Source organism: Chlamydotis macqueenii, chromosome 3, assembly GCF_036417535.1.
Source record: "Chlamydotis macqueenii isolate bChlMac1 chromosome 3, bChlMac1.mat, whole genome shotgun sequence".
NCBI lineage: Eukaryota > Metazoa > Chordata > Aves > Otidiformes > Otididae > Chlamydotis > Chlamydotis macqueenii.
In genome coordinates this window covers 88,371,907-88,399,007 of record NC_141558.1, presented here as the reverse complement: position 1 = coordinate 88,399,007, position 27,101 = coordinate 88,371,907, and the positions used below count along the sequence as shown (strand labels likewise).

Sequence of the window (27,101 nt, the reverse complement as noted above, 5' to 3'; positions counted from 1 at the left end):
CCACTTTCAAATGATAGCTCCGTCATAGCATCATAGTAGTTTGCTAGGCTACTGATAGTTTATCGGTGAGCAAGGTACAAGAATAAAAGAATGGCCTTACTTAAAGCATAGACTTATAATAAGGAAAAATCAGAAAATATTAAAATTATTTAGAATTGCAGTTAACAAGGATCATCTTTACCTATTCTGGCTTGTCTAGCATCTCTGGTAAGCCCATGTAAGCTCTTCTTGATTTTGATGTCAGAAAAAATTCCTTTAAGAACTCCTGCTTTTTAAAATAGCAGATGGAGTGATGCAGAAGAGTTGCTCTGGGCAACCTATACCTCTTGTAAGTCATGGCTGACTGATACAATCTTATTCATCTGCCCGTCAGAAGACTTTGTTTTGTTTTGGGTTGTCAGCTGGACATCTCGTAGTATTGTGTAAGGCTCCTCTGTGTCCCAGCTTTCCCAGGGTTCTTTGGTTTACTTTTCGATTTTGCCTTGAATATATTACATTCTTGATTTTAAACTGCAGGCTGCTTTCTCTGTATGTAGTTTCCTTAAAGCCAAACATTGTAACTTCATAAATAATATACAGATACATTTGTATGTATGTGTACGTATGAAATACTAATGGCATAAGCTTCCTTGAAGTTTCTTGCTAGCTTGTTCTGAAATGTGTATAGACATTGCAAATTGTGCAACCGTTCTTTCTCTGTTTCTCTAACAGAAAATTATTAGAGTGATCAGGGAGTGCACCACAGCTAGGTTAAATTCTGAATAATGATGAGTCTGAATCATTCATTAATGGTACCGGAGAGTTAGCCCAGGTTTGGGAGAACTCATGTGGCTAGGTTTGATCTGAGTGCCATTAGTAATGTGCTCCTATCTCAAAATTCAGATAGTACTTGCCCTTTTGTTCTTACATGGTAATGGATATATTAGAAAGGTATTGTACAATAACAAAATACTTTGTTATTAAGACTTTGAAGATTGTGTTGTTTCATTCCAGTGTCATATGAGGATGATATATTGATAGAAATATTCTGTCTTGTGTAATATTTTGATAATCTCGGTTTTACACTTAATATGATGGGAGGATATAAAGGGTTCTTGTTTGTAGGAAAAAATGTGGGGAAGAAATGAAGAAATTAATTTTCCCATGTGAAAACATTCCGTTAAGAGCAGAAAATGTTGCATAACCTTGTTTTCCTTCTTTTCTTCTCACTCCATCTAATTTTCCTGTTTTTCTTTATTTTATTGTTCTTTCCCTAAAGTGAGAACAAATATGTCTTATGAAGATTCTCAATAGTGTTTTTGTTTTGGAATTATTTTGTTAATTTTCTTAGCTGCCTTTGGTGTACAGTACAATAAACATTCAGATATGTTGTCAAAACTTGCATAATCTTGATTTAGTTTTTTTTTTCCAGATATTTTATTTTAACCTGTAGTCTCATTAATAGAGACTAGATTTAGCATCAATTGAAAATATAAAGCTTTGAGATTTACAAGAAAATACTTATTATTTGGAATATGTGAAGATTTTTGGGTAGAAGATGAAAGCTAGCTTAATAGTTATGGATACATGTTCTGAAATTATTCTTTACAGCCCTTGAATATAAAGATTTGTGCCCTTTCTAAGTGTATTATTTTGTATCTTTGGTGCTTTAAACATTACAATTAGGCAATGAAAAGATGAGCATTTGAGTTCTGGCACAGGACTGAGCTCAGGAAAAGTATAAAATTACAGATGTTTCTTAACTGAAGAATAGGTCCACTTCTCATTGACCTATGCAGTTGTAGTGCTCTTTTTAATCAATAAAACTGTGTTAGAGAATTTAAATTTTTCTTTTGTAATCGTACAGCAGGTATACCTTACATTTTGTTCTATGAATACCTTTAAAAAGCAGGATTCTTATTGAAGAGAACACTGTGATTGCTCCTGCAGAGGAGTGAAACATAATCAGCTCTGCCTCTCTTCCACCATGCTTCTCTTTGCTTCTCCTGCCTCCCCGTATGGCTTAATACACACCTCATACAGCATGATTGCTTAAATCACTGCCTAGGCAGGGCGGTAGAAGATGATACGCATAGCGGCAGAGGAGAGGCTTTCATGAGCTACTGATTCTCCTGCAGAGCTGGATGGCGTGGACACAGAGGCTTTGTGCTATGCCCTGCTTGTGCCAGTTGCTGAAGTGAACCAGAGCAAGGGGACAAGTACTCTGCTGCTGGACAAGGGCTGTAATTAGACCTGAAAATATCTTTAGGAGCATTATTAGTCAAGTCCTTTAGTTTTCATTATTCTTTTGAGAGATGTCGTGTTCATTTGAAAAACAAATAGTAGTATCTACCACCATGTAGCAGAGAAAAAATTCCCTTTCATTAAAAAATAAAATAATATGACAGAATACCAGTAGTGAAGAAACTAGGGGAAAGGGTAACATTTATCACAAAAGAAGTTTTTAAGCTGAAGTATACATTGTTCATGCATTTGCCCTAACAGTCCCTTAAGGCTTTTTTAGCAGCCACCTGGAATGGCCACCAAAGAATAAATTCAGAAGCCAGGATCCTCTGTTAGGAATGCCTTGCTTGTGTCCTGCAGTGGAGGGTTTGTCTTAAGACTAAACAAAAATAGGTAGTAGACTGACCTGCCCATGATGACACAGGAAAGAGATGAGCTCTCAGAACTAGGATTTGGACCAGTTAACAGATTTTACTGATTGTAATTAATTTGTAAAAGGGCACTTGAAAGTATATAGAATATAGAACGTTGTGACTGTGTTCCCCTAATACTTCCAAGTCCTCAGCACGTAGAGGACGGTACAGAAGCCTTTGGTTACTTCTTAATGTAATACTGAGTAGAAGTCACGAAAAAATCAGTGCAGATATTGTTGGTCACAAGAGGGAGGATCAGCTGATGTTGGAGTGTTGGGTGGCTACACACGTGTTCGTACTGCTTTCATTTAGCTTTCATTTGGTGTTGCCTCTCTTCCCATTGTAGTTTTGCTTGGAGAGAATTTGCTTTAGCTTGTTTCTTTGTGCTTCCTTTCTTGTGAAAACACTAGGGAAAAGAAAACAGATAGATTACAATGTGACAGAAATTTGCCAGGCATTTTACACAAACCACCAGCAAAGCATATTTTTTAATGCTTTGGAAGATCTTTGAGAGGAAAGAATAAAACCACTGGGGCTTTTTCTCCAATCTACAAATATCTATAGACAAATTTATTTTGTCAGAGAAGCTGGATCATATTTGTAGTGTCAATAAAATTAACAAGGAAGTTTTCCTGCTGTCTCCCTTTTCAGAGTGAGTATCTAACAGAAAACTGGTATACTGTGTCTGAAACCATACTGGAAAGAGTCCAGGCAGTCTGTACATTATTAAAGGATATCAAAGTTGTATTGCCTACTTGTCTCCTATTAGGCTTTCCTAAAAATCAGTGGTTGGAGATCGGCCTCAAGTACCTGGCATTAGGGCAGGGCATTCCAAGTGATAACCTACCATGTCTTTAGGAAAGCTTTTGCCTAGATTATTCCATATTCCCTATACATCTACTGCACATCAAAAATTCTTCCTGTTAGTCTCAAGTCTTGGCTGATTCTAATTAATTATTATTCCTCAGATTCTTAGCAATTTCAGCCTATTTAATATGGAAGTGCTGTTAGTTTAGGCACTGGAGCACCTCACATATGAGGAGAGGCCAAGAGAGAACTGGTTTTGTTCGGTCTTAAGAAGTAGGATCCCTGCTGCTGTCTACAACTATCCAGTATGCAGGTGTGGAGAAGGCTGAGCCAGACTGCTTAGTATCAAATTCTTTATTTTCCTTTCATTCTGAATCGCCATTTTAATTTGCGCAGTTTGGTGTATGCACCATGTGGATACATGTACACACAATGCTGCAGTAGCTGAGAAGGAGAAAATAGGCTGCCTTTTATACTGAAAGTAGATTAAGGTAATCTGTACAGCCTTAAATTCATCAAATAAGTACTACAGTCACATATTTGACTTTCAGAATAGGAAACAGCCCTCATACTTGAGAACACTGTTAAAAACTTTACTGACTTCAGTGTCTTTCAAAACGAAATAATGAAAAAAATGTTATTTTTCTTTGCAGTGCTTGCTCTCTCAGCCAAAGTTCTGGGCCATTCAGACGTCAGCCTTACTCCTTCGGACCAAGCTTGAGAAAGGAAGTACTCGCAGAATGGAACGGGCAATGAAGCAGACTCAGGTAAGACTTCCAAGCTGCCGCGTTATAAATAGGGTTTCTTTATATATCAAATGGAAACAGGCAGGAGTTAGGAGCTTCTGCAGTTCCTCTCTGCAGAGTGTACAGTGAGATAATTTTCTAATAAACTACAAATCCTTTTATGTCTGCCAGTCTTTAGATAAACTCTTATAAGTACAAGTAATAAATGGTCACTTTCTTTCAAAAACATGACAAGTTTTGGAAAATTGAAATTAAAATATGTTTTATTACCTCTAGTTTCTGACTTCTGATCTGAGGAGTTTTTTATGTAGAAGTTCATGAATGTAAAGCTGCTACTGCTGTCATATTTTTAAATAGGTTTTACACAAGTAAATAATCTGTAGAAAACACTGAAAAACTGGAAATAGTCATTAGTATTGTGAGAACAAGCAAACACATTTGTAATAAAGCAGCACTTTTGATTTACCATTTTAATGTGATACTTAGAGATTAGTATTTTTATTGCAAGTTTGAGGCAGTGATTAAATAGTCTTGCTCCAAACAAAGAGAAGATCAGTTTTCAAATACAAAAAAGAAATTTTAAAATTCTGAAATGTGTTAGCTAATAGGGTTTATTTTAAAAATACATTTTTTCAAATGAAAGGTCTGTAGCTTATATAAAGATATATTTTTCCTTCATATTACAGTTTTGTTAGCCATTTGTCATCTTTATGCTGTTAAGTCATGTTGTTGCACATCAACAGCAGGCATTTCTGTATGTCCATCAAGCAACAGTCCTACCGACTAAAACAGCCAGGAATGTTTACAATTTATGATTATGGTGTTGTGTAATTAAATCCTGAAAAGCTGATGTTTCATTTAAAATCAAAGATCCATGCATCAATAATGAAGTAGTGCAGCTTGGATGTGCTGCTGCATTTTTCTTCTGCTGAGGAGGACATATAGTTACTATGGTGGAATTTCCTGGGGTCAGTAGGAGAGTGTCAAGAAAGCCAGGATTCCAAGTCTGGGAGACGTAGCATCTGACAGCATTTGGGAAGCGATCTCAGGATCCTTGATGCCCTAAGCTGTAAAACAGTTGGAGTGTCTCCAACATTTTTGTCTAGCTTGATTAAACCAGAGTACTGGAAATTGTTGTACTGTACAGTTTGACAGTTTCATGATGGAAATCTTCATGAAGAGATTATTGTTGCAAGTACATTTATCTGACTTCATGTGCTGCAACTGCAGTAATGCAAAGGATTTGATTAGCATGCACTGTAACATTCCATGAGGTGACCTCACAGTAAACACAGAATCTGTGATTTTAAGTATTATCTTTAATCTTAATATGTTTGTTTTCTTTCATTAAGTTTTCTAGATGTTTGAATATAATGACATATTTGTGTTGATTTGATACTGTATCAGCTGTTTCCAAAAATAGTTAAAAGTTGTTTAAGGATTGATACATGCTAAATTAATCAAATAACTTGAATAACTTTCCATTTAAGGTTTTCATTCCCGAGTTCCATCAAATCAGAATTGTTTAATGTCATGGTTTCTAACAGGTCTAAGAAAGAATCAGAAAACATAGGGTGAATGATGTTATTTTCATACATAACTCAATGTTTTTTTAATATATCATCTTCATGAAGATGCCAAAGAATTAATGAGTTCTGCAGCTATTTATCAATAGAAAATGGATTTTAAAACCTTAGAATTTTCATACAAATTATTGAGGTTTTTTGTTTTGTTTACTTGGGTTTTTTTTGTTTTTTTTTTTGTTTGTTTTTTTTTTGTTTGTTTTTTTTTTACAATTTCATGTTTACTAGTTAAAATTGCTGTAGAAAAATTAGATATTGAAGATTAAGGGAGGAGATGGGTGTAAATATGATTAGATTCTTTCCATTCTTTGCAATATCAAATTTAAGTAATTATAACAATTCTTCTAAGATGGCTTGAATAAGACATGGTAAACTAAATCTTATAAGTTACTTACTTTAAGGTTGTCTGAAGAGTGTGTGAGCCACTGTAGGCCCATAGGGACTTATCGGTGCTGGGACTCTCCTGTCTTCTTCTACTGTAACTCTTTCCCCATTTCCACCCTTACCTGGATCTACACTGGGTCTGCAAATCTTTCTAACCAACTGATAAGCATCTTTTTAAGTGAATATCACTAGGCAGGAGTGTTTCTTTTCAGCCCTAAAGCAAGCCAGGCTACATTGTTAGTTTGTCAAAGGAAGTGTTTTTCAGCTACATTTTTTGTGGGCCTGGCTATGTTTGTTTAACTTATTTTAAAATTGTGGCTATTTGTGAAATGAGGGTATATTGATTGAATTTAGCTGCCACGCTCCAAGTATTAAATATATCCCTAATTTACATTAAACAGTTTTTATGAAATTATTCTTTAAGTATATTTTTTCTAATTGGAAAGCTTCAAAAAGAATTGGGGTTATCATTTTCAAAACCTTTTTCTGATTAGTTTGAAAAGCTAAACAGATACTGTAGTCTTTGGAACAGGTTTTAAAATTATCACTCTGGGTACTACGGAACATAGTACTATCTTCGGCTAGTAGCTAACTGGAAGTGAGGAGGAGAGGGTTTTTTCTTAATTTTTTCTGGATGCTACTGGTTGTCTCTGTCCAGTTTTTGCCTAAGTGAGGTTTGGATCCACAAAAATAAGGTGGAAGATTTCTAAAGCCAGTACTTTTTTCAACCATTTTTCTAAGAAAAGGAAACAGTATTAAAGAGCTAAAAGTTATTTCACATTCCACTAGAATGTATAATCATGACCAGTATAACATATATTGAAGTCTGGATCGAGGTACTGCCAACCAAAATGTGTCTCTGGATGTAGAAATATTTTTTTTTAAGATTGGGTGTTTGGGGTTTTTTTTCCATATGGGTGTAGGTGAGGGAGGATGAGAAGTGCTAGAGTGGAAAGAAAGGAAAGAGAAGGAGGGAGAAAACAGGAAGAAAAAGGGATAGTTTTTGATAAATAGTTCTTCACATGACCACAAACCTCCTGTTTCTACATCAGTTTTGGGATTTTCAACTACCTTCTATTGTAAGAAAGTAACTCAGAAACTAATAATAGTGGAAAATTGGTTGGAATAAGCTGTTAAACCACAAATTACTGCCAAAAGTGCAGCCAGAGCTCAAGTAATAGGATAGGGGAGAAAAAAGGAATTTTCAGTGGTCTAAGAGCTATGAAAAAAAAAGAGGAAAAGGAGGGATGATTTAAAAAACAAACAAACAAACCGGTTTAGAACACATAAAGGAGAGCATCCCACTGTAGTTTTTTGATATATAAAATAAGTGTACTCTTCCATTTTAATAGATTTTAAAATATTTTTAAGAATGAAGCAAAATGAATTAAAATGCTATGCTTTGTAGAAAGGATGGTGGGGTAAAAGTGAGAGCATCGTTACTGGTGGATTATGCTGGCAGCGGAAGAGGTGAAGCTGCCACGTGCCTGGTACACCAGTAGCCTGCTCAGGCTTATCCTACAGTGACTTGTTAGAGCTGCTTCCTGCAGCTCGGTCTGGGTGGTTACACCGGCTACCTCTACGCTTGCAGCTCTTATCAGCTTGTTATGTGCCCCTTCTCTGATTGTATTTTCTGCTGCTCGCTGCACCTGGTGATAGCGTGCCTGTACGCCAATCGCTTGGTTTTCCTAAGACGCAGCATGACACACGCAGTATTTCATACGGTTCTCTCTTGCTTGCTTTTCTTGGCAGCAAAGGAATTTGCCTGTTAGGGAAAGAGAAATGTGTCTTGAAGGGGTATTTTTAATAAGACTTTAGGAGAGCTGGGAGCAGACTAGCAATATTACAGGCTAATCATTATGTCTAAGATTGAAAGGTCACGAGAGATCTTGTTTTATATCCTTAGTCATACGCAGATGTATGTGATTGGGAATTCTATGTCAACTGCCCTGTAATTTTCACTTAAATAATACTTCAGAGTGCTGTTTTCTCCAGCAACTAATGTTTTTCTGTGTGTGTGAAAAAGAGAAATCATTAATTTTTGTTTGTTTGTTTAAATTGTTCTTAGTATAGAAACATACTAGTTGTTCAATTCTTTCAAATCTGAAAAAAAATAATTATGTACACCTATAGAAAGAAAAGGCTACTATAGATCTAACAGAACTGGCATCTTGAGCTCTATGAGCCAGAATGAAACTTTACTGTTTTGTTACATTCACATTAATGGTCTTTAAATGGTTATGCAAGAAAGTTATGTCATTTATCACAGAAACATATCCTTTTTGTTTTTCAAAGTAAACTGTTACCTCCTTGCCAACTTGCTCCCTGTGCTTTGGTTTATTTGGCGGTTGTTCTGTGTTGGACAAATTCAACATTTAAGGGAAGAGTTCAAAAAGGAGAAGAGAGTAGTCTTCCTCCCACTAGGCTGATGTAGAGAGGTTTGAAGCTAACAGATTTTTCCTCCTTTTGCTTCTCAAGTCATATATCTTTCTGATCAGACCTCTCAAGACCATGACTGGAGCTATATAGAGAGATTTTCAGTATGACCAAGGGAATCACAGCACTTGTCTGTTCAGCTAACTATTAGATTACTGTACTAGGAGTTCCTATTCCTATTCTTTAACCTCCTCTCTAGGAGTACATGAAGTAAGATTTTAGTTGTGCACGGAATCGGAGAGAGGAGGAGGGAAGAGAAAAATTAATCACTAATAAATTTGTTTCACATGAAGCTGAAAGTTTTAACAGAAAGTTACTGGGATCTGTGAGATGCACTGATGAACTGAGAGATTTAACTCACTTCCTTGAGGAGGGTAATAATTGGAAGACAGATGTCTTCTATCCTGTGGAGATCCTGCATTGAGATCCCAATAATTCTCAACTGTTAAGAATTGTATTTAGTATTACAACACATGTTCCAAAAAGTGTTTAAAAAGAGGAGAAAAGCCAGGTGTCTTATAAAACCTCTCCTTAATGAATTCTACACAAGATGACAAGATCTCCAGAACCCTAGAAATAAACCTTATTGCTTCAGAAAGCAGTCATAAGAGAGTGACCTCTTGGTGATAGTTATGATTTCAGTCTCAAGACACTCATTTCCAGAACGTATTTCATTTTGCTTAAGCAGATAACAGATTTGACAGAAGATGTTACGTGACACGAGTGATTCTGGGGATACACTGAACTCATTGGCACACTTCAAAATAACATGCTGGTGCTTGACTCTCTCTGTTTTTCTTCCACTATGCAATTATGTATTTTTGGGGGGGGGGGGAGCAGAAATCAGCGATCTAGTCTGCCAACAGTTATTCAGGAATAACTGAACTGGTTTTGTACTACTGGCGAAAAAGAGAATATTGAATAGTATAATTTTCCAGGTAATGATTTCTGCCTAAATGTTTTCTACTGCAATGTTGTATTTGCCAATTTGGATCAGTGCTATTAGCTGGTGTGGGGAAAAGAATGAAACTATTCTTTCTGTGCTGAAGTTTCTTCATATTTTCTCAGCTAGTACTTTTAAAGTACAAACCTTTTTGCTCATTTCAGAACTATATTCAATACCTGAACTATTGCACTTCTAGTGTCAATGCACTTTCTAAAAGCAGCCAAAAATACTAAGCCTCTCATTTTTTCCAAATGTTTCCCATTGAATCTCAGCTCTGAAGGCATTTACCTTTCTCCCTTTAGAATCACTTCACTCAGTGTCCTGACAATTTGAATGATGGTATTGAGAGTCATAATGTCAGATAGGAGAATCATTAACCCATGTTGAATGTAGAATCATAGAATAGTTTGAGTTGGAAGAGACATTTAAAGGTCATCTAGTCCAACCCCCACTCCAAGGAGCAGTAATATTACACTTCTTGTTATAGACAAAGTGATGACAGTAAGGTGCAAGGGAAAACATGAATATCAACAGATTCCAGGACACAACATTCACATCTTTCTGCCTAAGCTTTGCCCTGGAAGGTGTAAGCACTGTAAGTTCAACTTCAACAAAGTAAACAAAATAATTGTTGCATATGTAATCAGACCAGATGCAAGGCATGGAGGATACACTCTTCCCACTTATTGCTAAATTGACTAGATGAAGTTTTACAGCTGTATGTCATAAATATCATTGCAAATCTGGAGGTAAGTATCCCAAGCTAAAAAACATGTTCTGAAATAGTTCAGTACCAGTAGACAGATTTTTCTTGAGTTGCATTGTCCAGTGCATATGCTGGGTACTACAAACCAGACTCTCCCTTATCTGTTAAGGCAGTTGTCTGTTCCTCCTATATTGCAATTACACTCTAACAGTGATAGCCTTTCTTCTTTTTTATTTCTTTCTCCATCGTTGTCCTTACTTCCCCCTTTAGTGAAAAACAGAAAATAGAGCTGATGCAAGAAGTCTTTGGCTCTGTTTTTCAGCATTGACTGCAGTTGTGCCTTCCTCCAGAGCAAGGTGATTTGCAAACTCTAACAGTAGTGTAACCACAACAGCTTGGAACTTAATGCAGGCATACTCTTTTGAAATGTATGCTCTTCCTCTGCAGGTTTTGCACCCTGTGCGAAGTGTTTTATAACTGCCGTTCACAGCAATGGCAGTATCAGATCTAGCTAACTAGCTAGAAACAGGGGACTTGCATCTATACGAGATGCCATTGTCCTCCATGAGTGTGTCTCCACACATAGGATTGCATGAGACATATGTCTGCTGATTTAGGGCAGGTGTATGTAGCTGTATCGAACTATGACAAAAATGTCACGTTATCTGATAGGAATGGAGGAACCTTCAAGGCAGGTGTGTTTGAGAGAGGGACTACAACTACCTCTCCTGTTCCTGACTCATATAAAGACGCAGATTAAAGCCAAGATCAGCTGCATATATTTGGCATTTCAGACTGCAGAGTAAGAGGGAGACTACAATGCTGCACTGCAAACAGATAAGCTGCAAGCATACCAAAATGGGGGCAATATGCATGTATGGAAATGGGGATGTTCATTCCCCAAACACCAAATGATCTCAGCCTGTTATTTGGACAAATTTTAAATGTAGCACTGTCATATTGAGTTGATGGATTATATCAGTATTCTTGCTTTTGCAACAGAAAATGAGTGGTTTGGTTTTAAATCCATCCTTCACAAGTAAGCTTGTAAATCTAGCTTGTTCTAGAGACTGTAGGGGAAGTTCTGCTTACACCTTTTGATACATCATAAAAATGAGTAACATAATTGACAGATGAAACAGCTTTTAATTTGAAGACAAAAACATTCAAGAAGGTACACTTGCTTGATAAGGATAATGTAATAACTGTAAAATTGTATTTCCTATAAGTAACATTAAAATAAGTAAAAAATAAAAAATAATCATAAAGATAAAAAATATACATGGCACTTTTCTGAAGATTTTGTGTCCTCTGTAAGTGGATTTGTCCTGAGGCTTAATTAACAGGCTTTAACATTGAAACCCATATCCTAGGCACTGGCACTCAGTAACTTAGGGCTCAATATTTGTCCAGAACAGTAAGCTTATCATTTTGAAAGTCAGTAATGCTGTTGTGCTATTAGAGGCCTCGTTTGTTTTACCATGCTTCTTTAGGTGGTAGTGTTTGACTACCACAAAACATTCCAAATGGCAATTGCATAGGAGATGCTCTAAATTGCTTGGTACGCTGCTTGGCTCTCAGTCTCAAATAAAAAGGAAATATTACATCAGACATTCATAAATCCAGTTATCTTCTAGTCATGACCTTGACCTCTTTTGTGCTAATTTTGATATCGTAAATGCTTTGTATTTCGTTTGGGATTGTTGGACTCATTTCCTCTTGCGTGCTTTCCTTCCCCACCCAGCTGCAAAAGCCCTATTACAAAGAAATAGAAGCTTTTTTTAGTAAAATGACACTGACAACCTAAGTCAATATTTGTTTCTTAGTTGGCTAGTGTTTTCAAAGTGAAATACACATTTGCAGGACCTGATGTAGCGGACAAAAAATATTGACACTTGGAATCTACTACATGACTCATTTTAGAAAAAAAAAAAAGACATGCACAGTTCCAGCACCCTAATCGATAACTTCTTCCCCAGCACATTTCCCCTCACAACTGCCAACATCTTCTTGCATCTTAAAAGTTCACCTGGACTTATGCAAAAGCCAAGTCTCATTGGTGGCCGAGTACTTCAAGTTCTTTTGCATAGATGCCTTACAAATTTTTGGCCTTCCCTCTTTTCTGCCATCAAAGTGATTGTATAAGTGAAATCAGTACCTTAGCTTCAAGAGGTAGTCTTTTCCTGAATAATTCTGGAACTTGAAGTCATTACAATGCGGATAATTTTAGATTATTATCTTGCTTAAACATATAGGGGATACTTGGAGAATAAGTCTGAAGAGAAGAATTAATTTGTTTGCTTAAGGACAAAATAGTAATGGAGTAGGGAAGAATGAATTAGCAGACTATCACAAAGAAAAAGAGCTGGGAAACATTGTATAAACAGTAGCTTTCCAGTTTTCCACAATTTAAAGTAGAAAAAAGGAAACAACTTTAACTGGTGTGCCGGAGAATTAGACTAAAAAACCTCATACATAAAAGGCCTACTAAAAGTAGGCAGTAGAACAAGCATATTTTTTCTAAATACTCACTTTCTGAAATAAGGTTAACAAGAAGTGGTAAATCTATTTTTTATGGAGTAGGAAGTGTAGAATAATTATTTAAAATTGTGAATTTAGCTGAATTGTTCAATGTTGAATACTTTAAAAATATTAATATATTTATACATTCAATGTCACTACCTGTAGAACAACAAAGTTTAAAAGTCCAACTTATAACACAGTTGTGGCATAAGCTAGGGAGAGAAGAGGTGGTAGAGAAAAATTGGTATATCCAGTTAATGTTTAGGTATTTTATTACCAAATTTATTAAACCTACACTTACTAATCTAAGTGAATATACCAGCAAGACATGTTTTGATGCTGAAGTCTGGAGACAATTGGATGCATGATTCTTTAAGCAATTAGGAGAAGTTTCTGGATCGGTAGCCCTTGTTCTTATGGGAGATTTCAACTTCCCAGACATCAGCTAGGAATATCATACTGCTGTGATGAGTAGATCTTGGAAATTCTTCAAGTTAGTAGGAGATAACTTCTTGTCACAAGTACTCAGTGAGTCAACTAGGAAAGATAACCTCCTAGACTTGCTATTTGTGAATAGAGAAGGACGTGTGGGAGACGTGATGAAGGTGACTGTCTTTGACACAGTGGTCATGAAATGGTTAAGTTTAAAATTCTCAGTGTAATGAGAAAAAAGGACAGCAGAGCTGCTACCCTGGACCTCAGGAGTGCATACTTTAAGCTATTCAGGGAGCTATTTAGCAGAGTACCCTGGGAATCTGCTTCTGAGAGCGTAGGAGTCCCATTAGTGCTGGTCAGTTTTTAAGAACCATCTTTTAGAAGCACAGCAGCAGGCAATCTCATTGTATCATAAGTCAAACAAGCAGAGCAGAAGACCAGCTTGACTGAACAGTGAACTCATCGGGGAGCTGAAGAGGAGAAAGAAATTGTATAATCTCTGGAAGCAAGGTCAGACTTTGCAGAAAGATTACAGAGCTGTGGTTTATGTATGTAGGGAGAAGATACAAAAGGCCAAAGCTCAGTTACAGTTGAAACTGGCCAGTGTTGTGCCAGGTAACAAGAAGGGCTTTCTTAAAGTACTTCAATAGCAAGAGGAGGTCTAAGGAAAACATTGCACCAATACTTGAGGATGGTCATCTGACTAATAGGGATGAAGAAAAAGTGTAGGCATTCAATACTTTTTTTTCCTCAGTCTTTAATAATACTGCTGGACCTTGAGCTGTCTGATCCCCTGAGTCGGAGGACTGTGAGTGTGGGAACAGTGACTTTCCATTTGTGGACACTGAAATTGTAGTGGAGCAGCTGTATCAGCTGAATGTTCACAAGTCCAGGGGGCCTGCTGGGATTCATCCCAGAGTACTGAAGGAGCTAGTAGATGTTATAGAGGACCTCTCTTGATCATCTACCAAAGGTCTTGGGAGTCTGAGAAGGTCCGTGCTGACTGGAAACCAGCCGGTGCTATTCCAGTTTACAAGAAGGGTGTGATGGAAGACCCAGGAAACTAGAGACCTGTTAGTCTAACCTCAGTTCCTGGAAAAATTATGGAGAAGATTATACTGAGTATTATTGAAAGGCATTTAAAGAATAATGCAATCATCAGGCACAGTCAACATGGGTTCACAAAGGGAAAGTCCTGTTTAACTAATTTGATATCCTTCTATGATAAGGTCACCCACCTAGTGGATGAAGGGAAGGTGGCGGATGTAGTTTTTCTGGGTTTTAGTAAGGCTTTTGATACTGTCCTTCACAGCGTTCTTCTGGTCAGGTTGTCCAACTGTGGGATGAATGGGTTCATGGTGCATTGGATGAAGAACTGTCTGAAAGGCAGAGCTCAAAGGGTTGTAGTGAATGGGGCTACATCTGGCTGGTGGATGGTCATCAGCGGTGTTCCTCGGGGTTAAATCCTAGGGGCAGTTCTGTTGAATGTCTTTATCAGTTATCTGGGTGCAGGAGTTGAATGCACCATTAGCAAGTTTACTATGATACCAAAGTGGGAGGTGCTGTTGACTCTCTTGAGAGACAAGAGACCTTGCAGAGGGTTCTGTCTAGATTGGAGCATTAGGCAATGATTAATGGGATGAAATTTAACAAGTCCAAATGCCAGGTTCTGCACCTAGATGGAGTAACACTGGGCAGAAGTATAGATACTAGGAAAAAAAATTTTTACAATGAGACTGGTGGAACACTGGAATGGGTTGCTGAGAGAGGTGGTAGATGCCCCATCCCTGGAAACTTTCACAGCCAGGCTGGATGAGGCTCTGAGCAACCTGATCTAGTTGGAGATGTCCCTGCTCCTTGCAGGGGGGTTGGACTAGATGACCTTTAAAGGTCCCTTTCAAACCTAACTATTCTATGAAATTGGGAGAGGAGTGGCTGGAGAGCAGCCCTGCAGAAAGAGATCTGGGGGTATTGGTTGACCATAAGTTCAGTATGAGCCAGCAGTGCGCCCTGGCAGCCAAGAGGGCAAATCATATCCTGGGGTACATCAAAAGCAGTATAACCAGCTGGTCAAAAGAGGTGATTATCCCACTGTATTTAGCATTGGTGCAGCCTCACCTTGAGTACTGTGTGCAGTTCAGGGCCCACAATTTAAGAAGGATGTTAAGATCCTTGAATGCATCCAGAGGAGGAAAACAAAGCTGATGAAAGAGCTGGAAGGAATGTCCTATGAGGACTTGTCTGGTTTGGAGAAAAGGAGGCTGAGGGGTGACCTCATTGCTCTCTACAGCTCCCTGTGGAGGGGAAGTGGAGAAGGGGGTGCTGATCTCTTCTCCCTGATATCCAGTGATGGGACTCAGGGGAATGGTTCAAAGCTGCACTAGGGGAGGTTTAGTCTGGACATTAGGAAGCATTTCTTTACCGAGACGGTGGCTAAACACTGGAAGAGGTTTCCTAGAGAGGTGGTTGATGCCCCAAGCCTGTCAATGTCCAAGAGGCATTTGGACACCCTTAATAACATGCTTTAACTCTGTCAGCCCTGAATTGGTCAGGCAGTTGGACTGTACATGATCGTTGTAGGTCCCTTCCAACTGAAATAGTCTAGTCTAGTCTATCCTAGCTGTCATGCAGGTGCAAAGGCATGTTTTCTTTTGTAGCTCAGTACCTGGTTTATTCAGAGCTGAGAAACTCCTTGGAAGCTGATAAGACAAGAAGGCATGTTTTTCTTGTTCGCTCTATAAATTGAGGCCTGAAGCACTGAGATCTACTAATTTTAATGTCTTGTAAAATGGTAATCAGAACCTATGTGTTTCCAAGATATCTGTAAGAAAGGAGCAAGTTGTAAATGCAGAATACATTTGGACAGTTGTCCTTCTGGCTGCAAGGCCTATGATTTTATTTAATTAGGATAATAATTATATTTGTTTTATTTGCTAATTGCACTTCCATTTCCATCTGGAAGAGTCTTAAAACAATGGCAAGTTATCTTCTTTGTTTAGGGCGTGAGAAATGCCATTCATCATTCTCTGACACTTGCATTTAAAAAAAACCCACAGGAATTCAGGAATTTTTGCTAAAGATAGAGTTATCTTAAACATGTTTACATTGGATCCTCCTGCTTTAAAAAAAAAAAGATAGATAGCAATAAATAAGGCTATGTATAATTGAGGGACAGTCTGATTGTCACTGCTGATGAAAATTAATCTTTTAAAGAAAAAGCATGGAAGTCACAAGGAGGGGGAACTACCAAAAAAAACCCCAAACAAAACAAAAAAACCCCCACCAAAATTATTTCCTGATTGAAAGAATACTGAGGTTTATTAATTCAAATTGTGTAAATTTATGTCAGTTCTCTCTGACTCAAATATACTTTATCTTCAATGACACAAATCTCTATTAATATTTCAGTTTATTACATCAGTAGTCTATTAAAAATATGGAAACTATTTACTTCACAAAATGGCTTGTTAAGAGCCAAATTAAGAGAAAAAATGAATTGTGCATTCTTCTCAGGTTTTAATAGTTTTCAAGAACAATAAAAATATATGCAGAGCAAGTATAAAATGCCCTAATGGTGATAGTTTTGCAATTATAGTTCAGTATTAGTGATCAGTTTATTACGAGTAAGAAATTAAATCAGTTAAATAAAACAAAGCCGTTCTCTTTGTCCTCCCAGAGTTTTCTCCCCCAGTCTTCTCCTGCAAAGCCTGCCAAATGAATGAGTTTTTCAGCATGACGAGAAGGCACTAAGCGCATAGGCTGTTGTAGTTAGAGAAGCTCCAGGGTCATGGTGAACTCTTCCTCCAAACACAGAGAATGAATTCAGTCTTGAAAGACTACTTTGTAGTCGTGCATGTAGTTGGTAGGGCCTTCTTTCTTCTTTACTGAAATGAAGCTAAGGTGTATGAAAACAATTGCTGGGAAATAAGTACAATAGCAACAAGACAAATGTTATTGATAAAGTGTTTGTGTGGGATTTTTTATATTTTGAAAGTGATCCAGCATTGTTCTGAAAACTTCTTCCATTAGAAGGTGTTTTAGTGCTGCTTTAACCATTGCAGGAAATGGGAGACTGGAGATCGGGTTTAGTTTTAAGTATTTGAAGTGAAAGAATATGGAAACGGTGGTGCTCTAATACTTGCAAAAGTTGGAATAGGTAGTAAGTCAAAACCAACTTAGTAAATTCCAATAATTATTGGTCTTTACTTTTGTCCTTATATACTCAATAAAGAAAGAATAAACAGTCTGTCAAGAAGGCTCTTCTGATTAAAAAAAAAAAATTGACTTCCTCAGGTCAGCATACAAGTTGTAATTTTAAGACAAGCCAATATGTTTATTGTCAAAGGAGATTTTCAGTGAGAAATGTGACAAAAGCTGACAAGAATGACTCTCAAATTTTAAAGTAGGAGGAAGAAAGTAGTTTTATAGCCAAATCAGGGTAGAGTCTGAGAACATTATATTGGAAGGTTTTTTCTTTTATTATGTAGGTCAACACCACAGATAATCAAGGAGAATGCTTTAGGCAATTTGTTTACTAAACACGGGGTAAAAGTTCAGCAGATCAGTTTTTGCAACAAAAGTGTAAGTGTAAGCCTCAGAGATTTGTAATCATTGACCTAAAGAGTATGGATTCACAGAAAGTGAGATGAAGAAATTTGTAGGAAACAGTCTTTAAGCTGGTGATAAATACTTTTGAGATAAAGTTAGAAATAGGGAAGGACAATGCTTGTGGAAAAGATAAAATAGAAAAGAATGGACTATTGTGTAATTAATGAGGGGAAATGATATTTTTTCTTTTTCTCGATTAGGTGATTGTTTCATTTACAAAAACAAGAACTAATTCCAAAAATGAAAATGTTCATGCTTTGAAATTAGTTTGTAATTGTGATGCTGTAGTAGGGAGTGAAAACTGCTTTTTCTGGTAGATGTTTCTACTGAAAGGATTTCCATCATGGCAAGGGCCTAGCTCTCCAGTAAGTTACAGGGAGGCTTGGGTTGTTAAAAAAATAATTCAATGTGGTAACTGTACATGGTTTGTAAGTGTTCAGAGGTAGGAAATTTTGGGAATATAGTATGTAAATAATCAGTTGATGGGGAACTGTTGTGCTGGAGACAAACTTTGCAGCAGCATGGGCTGGATGTAGCGTCTGACTGGAGAACTGTTTGCTGGCCTAACTCAACTCATTTGGTTCTTGTTCCAGTCATAGGTATGAATTGAGGAATATATTTGGCTTCTTAACTTTCCAAACTGATTTAAGGACCATTGATTCAAATAATCATTTGGATTGGTGTATGGAGAGTTCTATGATGATATGATATTGGCTCTTTCCATTATTTCCGTTCGCTTTTGCAGTTACCCAGTTTCTTCACAGTATTGCGCTTTGTCTGAATATTGTAAATTACAGCACTGTGGTTTTGTGATAAGACTTGGGCGTTTTGACAGATGTGGAGATGTTTTTGTAAGTGATAGGACCTACCATGCCTGAACTAGATTTTAAATGGGATAAGTAATATTGTTTGTAGCTATTACGCACATTGTTGTGCTATACGTGCCGATTTTTCCAGATGCAGATCTGAGCAAACATTGAAGTTGCCTAGAAATAGAAACATGCCATAAATGATTCTACCACAGAACACTTCATCTCCTGCTTTATTCCATTTCCTCTGGTGCAAAATACATGCAAACAAAAGTTATTAACAATGTTGCAAGTTCAGACACTTAAAAGTTTTAAAATGACAAATTATAGTTCAAGCTTAAACTATTTCAGGAGCTCTCAGGCTGCACCTTGACAGGACAATTCCTCTGGTCTGAAATCTGCCTTCCTCCCTCTGATTCTCCTCTAAAGGTGCAGGCTGAGGGTTGGATCAACGGCCAGAGGCCCAGCAGCCTCCTGGGCTCATGTTGCTCTCCCTTCTGGAAAACGTGGTAGCAGGAAGTAGGCGGTGGCAACTGCTGGTGGAGAAGTTAATTTGTCCTTCAGTCCTCTTTCTCTGGCCCAGGTTAGAGTATCTCAAGTAAAAGGGGGTGGCTCAAAGCAAAGTATTTTGTTCCTCTGGCAAAGTGCCAGTGTTCCTCTGGCAGTGGTGTGCTACCTCCTCTTGAGGATTCGCGAGATAATTGCCTCCAGTGCAAGACTGGTACCGTTAGAACTTGCAGCTGATTGTCCTCAATTAAGTAAATGAAAGCTATTAACATACATGGATGTATGTGTTACACTGTCATTTTGTTTCTACAGCTCATGGTTTTGTTGGGCAAGATTTTTAGTATCCTGAGTCCATGTTTAGTTCTAGTTGCTCTTCTGTGAAATAGCAGAAGATCTGTTGTTGTCCAGTCTCTGTCCCTCAACCTGTTTGGTGCGAGTGACCAGCACAGACCATAAAACTCCATCCAGCTGAATTAAAATTTTATTTTGGTTTGGTTTCTTAATTCTTGTGTATACCAGACAAGCTGTGCCTAATACTGCTATATGGTTGTGGAAAGAAACATACTTTTGTGGATTACTCCTTTTTTGATAAAGAACTGGGGAGCTTGATGTGCTTCTTTTTGAATATGTCATGCAATCAGGCATGGAATATTTAATGCATTTAGAGTGTTTTCATTTTTACTGGAAATCAAACTGATTTCAAGCCAATTGGTGCTGAAGATGCTTATTTTCCTCTTTGGTGGGTAGATCAATCATTAATGGAGAATGATAGGGGGTTTGTTTGTTTTTCCCTGATGCACAGAGAGCTTTCCAGGAACATGTGAAGAACTGGATTGGATGTCTTTCAAGAAAATACATATATTGAAAACAGACTTCTTTATATGTGATTGCCTTTCTTTGGGATAGCTAAAGTTTAAACACTTTGCCTGTGTGTCATATTTCTAATGTACTTACCATCATATACTCGATGGTTGCTGGGTCAGGCTCAGCTACTAGAAGAATGTGTATTTCCTGCCAAGTAATTTTTCAACAGAAACTACTGGGTATCAGTCAAGGTTTCACTGTATAGGGAAGCTGTTCTTAGGAAAAAGATTTTTAAAAAAAATTTTTTTTTTTTAAAAAGGGAAAACAGTGGGTGTCCCAAGATGTTATCTGAGACATTCTGATCAAATTCAGAACAAAAGAGATTGAACTTGCCTGTCTTTTCTCTTCATGCTCCTGTCCCCTTCACCAATAACTGAAGATGTTCTTGAGATTTGTAACTGAGTAAGAATAGTTGAAAACCAGATCTCAGCAAAAGAGCACTTTACTGGTGGGTTTGTTTGTTTGTTTTTTTTTTTAAAAAAAGCTGGCTATTTCTAATACTGCAAAAAGAACTGTTAGCGATTACAGCAGCTGAATATCTGTGGTTTCGGGTTACAGGTATCTAGCTAAGACTAGACAATATTTTTTTTCCTCCTTACAGGCATCTAAGGACACCTAAGTAACATGAGAGAATTATGCGTGGTATGATTGCCAATAAAAAACTGCACTGAGTTACCTGAATACATTGCATTTTGTTTTGTGTTGTGTTTTTTTCCTTGAGATTTCTATTTGTGTAACAGAATACCATCCTTAGGTAGGAGAAAGCTGAAAATGTTTACGTGCTTGCAGTTAATAACATGGTCTTAAGAACTTGTCCTCTGAAATTATTTGTTTTATGTTAAGTATTTGCTGTTTACATTCTTCAGAAATGCCCATCTAATTCCAAAGTTCTGATTAATTTTTTTTTTGGCCATATATAAATGTTTTTAAAAAATATTTATTTATTTATTTATAGTGTGTTTACCTACTAATGTACAATTTACCAGAAGCAAAATGCAAATGTGTGGTATATGGTACGTAAACTCAAGTCTTCTAGCAATAGAAAAAATGCAGGATGTTTCCAGTAGTTTTCTTTTTGAGCAGGGTGTTCCAGTTGGAATATGGAATAGATTAAATGGGTCATAAAGTGGCATGTATGTTTATGAGTATCGTACCTAAACTAACAATGAAATACTATATAGAAAAGTTATTAAACTGAAGAGTTCAGCTTGACTATCCTTTTCTGATTTTCTACAGATCTTGAAGAATATACCTGTTAGGTATTACAAAACACAAATATTTGACGTAATTTGTTCCATATAACACTTTAATGTGATGCCTGATGGGGGTGAGGAGGAAAGATCACAGTACACTGGTGTAGATGGTTTCTGGCACAAGATCAGTCAGATCTTTACTAAAGGTTTCGAGCAAGTTCCTCCTTTGCTGAAAAATGGGCACAACCTTTGTTTTTAAAAAAAAGATATTTTGCTTGTGCTTTTAAAGGGAATAACAGCCTTAAATGCATCAAATGAAATATTTTAGAAAATTTTCTGGGTATAATCTGTCTTTTACAGAGTACTGCATTATTTTCAGGGTGATGTCAGCTGCAGACAATGAAATTAAACCTGTACGCAAATGCCACAGAGATGACTGTCCTGAGGAAGCCTCTACTGGCTTTCTTCTCAGCCCAGAAACGTTAAACTTTCAAGTATTTGCTAAGGGATAGCTCATGCCAAGTTTCTTTAGCTGTTTAGGGGGAGGAGGGAATAGGAGATAGCAGAGGAGAAGCCATAAAATAAAAATTGCATGCTCAATACTATGAGTACTTATGCTTGAGAGGTGGAGCATCTTAACTGAGGAATCCATCAAAATAATCTACTACAAAAATACTGTGGGGTGGATAGTGCTGAATCCAGTACAAGAAGGCCTCTTTTCTTTACAGATCATGGAAACTTTTGTGTCCAATCTAGAGTGAGAGGAAAAAAACCAAAACAAACAAACAAACAAAAAGCAAAGTAGTAGTTGGGGAATTAGTCTGCTGTTTAAAAAGAGATTACACTAATTTGAAAGAATATGCATAGAGAATGTTTGTTTTCATTTCAATTAAAGGAAATCAACCTTTTTTTATTCTGTGTGTAAAGCTGCTAGAATCTGGGGCCATTTTCTTGTAATTTTTTTTAAAAAACAAATGACCTCAGACACTGAACATTGTGATTTCTTTCAATACAGTGATTATGTACAATCAAGAAGTTTTTACCAAAACATTGGACAAAGTAGTTAAAATATGACTTTCAATGCAAACCGACTTAGCTTTGAAAACTTGCAGCCCGAAGCCTTCTCCTTGAATGTTTCAGTTAATTTTGTTTCAAGCACTGCTTGTTTTTATAGTTCTAGAGTTGCATTGCCCTGTTAGTAGTTTCTCTCTGTGAAACATCTTTGCAGCTCTTGTCTTCCAGGTACCCTGTGACCATTCATTTGCAATATAAAGTAGACAGACAGTGCTCTACAACATTTTAAAGTTAGCTTTAACAAATTTCAAACCAGCTGTTAGTTCATAGGGAGCAGTGTCATACGTTCTCCTCTAGTTGGTTTAAAATTTGAGGTGAATCCTATCAAACAATAATTTCATTGGAAGAATGACTGAAAGGGTGAGCTTACAAAAAGCGAGCAAAAAGGGAAGTTTTCAAGGCTAGAAGATTTTAATTAAACCAAGTCTTATATTTGAATGACGTGTAAAAAGAGAGTAAGATTTTTGCTCTTTTAAGCATTGAATTTCTGCAGAGTTCTCACAGAACATTTTGCGAATTGAGAATGTGAATAATGTAAAATCTCTGGTAAGTAGTGCTCTTCATCTTGGCATCTTTGCACAATGTAAGAAATGGTCTTTTCAAATTTCCATGAATCACAAATCATAATTTATAATAGTGGTCACTGTAATAAATTTTACTCGAGTATTTAATGTCATAATTCCCCTTTGAAAATTAGATAAATTAAGGGTAGGGTTTCTTTCTTGATGTTGAAATACATCCTTGCTTAATAGCTTTCATTTTGTGTTTGAATGGTTTAGTTCTTGTCTATTCAGAGATTTTCATCATTTAACAGAAATATATAATCTGTGAGCTTTTTAAAAAGATCTCTAGACTGAGAAATGGGAGAAGATTAGAAAAAAAAACTTGTCTAATCCTCTTTATGTATGTTTTTATAGGCAAAAAGAACATCAAGTGTACCAGGATAAATCAAAGGATATGAGGGAATATAAGATGCTAAGAAGGGTAGAGATTATGGTACTGATAAGTGCATAGCAAGTACTAAAGCAGTGAAAACTGATGTCTTAAATAGGGTGTGGTCAGTGGGAAACAGCTGGATACCTGATTGGCAGTGGGAAAAGGCAGGAAAACAAAATAAACAAGCTACAATTATTGACACAGTCTGTGAAACAAGCTTTTGTGGAGATAAAAGACATATGAAAATTGGAAATGCTCTTGTCAGCAAAGACAGGTAAAGGGAACACTGGTGCAGTCACATTGTCTATTACTGATATGAAAACCTGGGAAGAAGTGAGATGAAATATCATCAATAAAATACTGTCTATGGGTCAAGACTGTTTTGAGGGAGATGTTTTATTGAGGCCACCAACGTTAGGTTTGGATATGGACAGGCCAATCTTTGGTGTTACTGCAGAGAGGGATCCAGATGGAGTTAAATAGTTGCTGCACAAACAAAACTGTGATGCTGTTTTCAAGATATTTTTGATAAGTAATGAATATCTTGCTCTTTTCAAAAGACACGAGTTTGGGAATTTTTTGTTTGTTTAGGGGGGGGATTTTTTCCCCTAAATAGTCTTAGATCAGGAGATCCTTCAGATGAAATGGAAAGAAAAAAATGTTTGCATATACATACAGTTTTAAATAGTAACTGGTGTTTTTGTGAGAAAGAAAATAAACTATTTCGTCTGGAATAAGAGGTTAAGAATAGAAAGAAGAATGTGAAGTTCTACCATTTATTTACCTTAAATGCAAAAAGCTACCTGAAGGTTATATTTTAACAGAAGGGACAAAACTTTGACAGAAGAACTTATAAGCAAAGAATATCTCAAGATGGAAGGGATTCATAAGGATCATTGAGTCAACTCCCTGCTCCTCACAGGAATACCTAAAACTACACTTAGCACTACGAACTCTGACAGGCTTGCTGCTGTGACCACTTCCCTGGGCAGCCTGTTCCAGTGACTGAACACTGTCTCAGTGAAGAACCTTTTCCTAATGGTTGGACTCAATGATCTTAAAGATCTTTTCCAACCTAAATGATTCTATGATTCTAACGTCCAGTCTGAACTTCCCGTGACGCAGCTTCATTCAATTTTCTCATGTCCTATCACTGGTCAGGAGATCAGCACCTCCCCCTCCACTTCCCAGAGCAGTAAGCAGGTTGAGGAATCAAATAGCATTACATTGCAACAATATGACATCTCAGAAACCATAAGGATGTAGTAGTATTTCGAGAGATTAAGTACAGAGATAGGGTCTGGCTAAAAAGAAAAATCTATTAAGTCTGTCAGTGATAGAAGAAAAGGGCAGTAAAAAAAAAATGTGGAAAGCATAAAGAGACTGAAATTTAGGTAGGCTCAAAATCGAAGCTAGTATTTTATCATCAGGACCATAGTGATGTCATATGTATGTTGAACATAGAGCAAGGATGTGCAGTGGGAATTAATGTACGTAAATTATATCCAACGTGGAAAAAAATCCTTTACAAACTTCATGTACTCAAGTCATGAACAATTACCAGCTGGATTTGATTAGTAAAGTGATTAGACTGAGGTTGACTAGTAAAATGATAAAAGCTCTAATGTGATCATTTCGAATTAACATGTTATACTTATCCTGAACACAGGCTACTTACTGTACTACTTATTCTCTTACCAAAGATTTAAGTATGAGATGGGAAGAATGAATTGTAGCTTCTAGAGCTGTCTTTTACAGCTTTCATGTGGCAATAATGTAATCTTTGCTCATGATATAAAATTCCAGCAAAACCATCTTTTTTTGTTATTGTTTCCGGACTGGATTAGTGTACCTCTCTGTACTGTGTGGTTTTTACTTCAGGACTCATTATCTATGGCAGCTCAAGCTGTGGGGAAAGGGTTTGTTACATGGTGTGGGGGGGTGTGATGTGTTTAAGCTTAATGTTTTTAAATGTTGCATATGGAAGAGCTTATATATTATTTAGAGTTGTGAGTTTTAGTTGGTTTCTGCTTTAGTTCTGTTTAACAACTTTCAAGGCAGGAATCTGAGGCTTACATTAAACCAAGACACCAAGTCTTATATCTTTTGACTGTGTTGCAAATATTCCATATTTACATGGGTGTTGGGGGCGTGTTTTGCACAATATTTATCTTGAAGATTATTAGTGAGAAAGAATGCTCTCAGGGCACTGCTGTCTTGCTCATTTTATTGATTATTGTTCTGTGATTAGATATTAGCTGTGCAATAAGGTTAGGATTCTCATTTTCTTACCACTATACAAGCCAAATTTTATTTCTTCAAGCATATTTCAGAAACATAGAATTCAGCAATTTTTTAATAACTTATTTTCTGTACTTCACTAGTAGGCAGAACTTACTTTTTCAATATATGAAAGAGTGCATAAACCATGGATTTTAGTAACTTCTAAGTTCATTAGCATTTACACTTTTTTAGGGAATGTATAATAGTTGTATGTTCTACCTACATTTTCAGTTTTTGTTGGAACTCTCAACAGAGTACAGTATTTGTTTTGGGAAGGAAGAGAATTCTACTTGCTAATAGTCATATTCTCCTACAACATGTCATTTACATTAGTCTTTTCTGCTTAGGAAGTGTAGAAAAAATATAATCACAAATTTTCCAATAAAATATGTTGCTTTTGCAAAACTTGTTTTTCTTTGAATTCCAGTTTTTCTTTTGGAACAACAGGTTTTTTTTTTTTTTAAAAAAAAAAAAAGCTAAAACAAGAACAAAACATTTGGACTTCTAACATTTTCTGCTTCCATCTCCTGTTCTCTTCAAAAAATTATTTTGCAGGACATAGTTAGGATTTTCTGGCTTTGCTCAGGCTTAGAGAGATTATTTTAAAATTTTCCAACTGTAGTTTACTACTTTTTCTGATCTTGTAAAATGATTACCCAAGGAATTGAACAATTTTTCAGTTTAATTTTTATTGCAACAGAATATAGAAAAATGTAATTCTGCATAGCATTAGAACATTTCAGCAGAACTACTTGACTACTAGTTTGTAGTCAAGTAAACTCTGTAATTAAATAATATTACTTTAAAGGTTTTATTTCCATCTGACCTCCTTTTGAATTGCTTTGTACTGTGTAAAGGAATGCAATTTTATTAGTCTGTCCCTTTCCTTACTACAGATATATGTCAGCCATTTTGTTGGGGTAGGTTTCTGGTTAATCTCTAGGAACGGGTCTCTGGAGATAATTTTATGAGATAGAATGTGAATAAGATTGAATATTTTAAATATTAGTATTTAAAATTAGGAGGTTAAGTGTAGATTTAAAGCCTAAATTATTCCTGCCTGTTGTGGTTTTTTTTCTTCTTAAAAGAATGAAGGCATCTAATGAATCCCATTAACATCATTAGAAGTTACAAGGTGCTTAGCAGTTACAAGATGCTTAGCAGTTTAAATCACATAACTGATCATAGAATCATAGAATGGTTTGGGTTGGAATGGACCTTTAAAGGCCATCTAGTCCAACACCCCTGCAAGGAGCAGGGACATCTCCAACCAGATCAGGTTGCTCAGAGCCCGGTCCAACCTGGCCGTGAATGTTTCCAGGGATGGGGCATCCACCACCTCTCTGGGCAACCTGTTCCAGTGTTCTATTACCTTCATTGTAAAAAATGTTTTCCTAATATCTAATCTAAATCTACCTCCCTCTATTTTGCAACCATTACTCCTAGTCCTGTCACAACACGCCCTACTGAAGAGTTTCTCCCTGTCTTTCCTGTAGGCCTCCTTGAGGTACTGGAAGACCACTATAAGGTTCCCCTAGAGCCTCCTCTTCTCCAGGCTGAACAGCCCCAACTCTCTCAGCCTGTCCTTATAGGAGAGGTGCTCCAGCCCTCTTATCATCTTTGTG

At 36.8% G+C, this 27,101-nt stretch overlaps 1 protein-coding gene across 2 annotated transcripts in view; it reads left to right on the top strand.

Moving 5' to 3' along the window:
- The window catches only part of TTC27 (tetratricopeptide repeat domain 27), a 127,780-nt gene that overhangs the window by 64,296 nt on the left and 36,383 nt on the right, over positions 1-27,101 (top strand). For both annotated transcript variants that reach the window (XM_086744121.1, XM_086744120.1), the window contains one exon: positions 4,097-4,210. In XM_086744121.1, the coding sequence (XP_086600247.1) occupies positions 4,097-4,210 (114 nt within the window). The remainder of the gene's footprint in view (positions 1-4,096; positions 4,211-27,101) is intronic.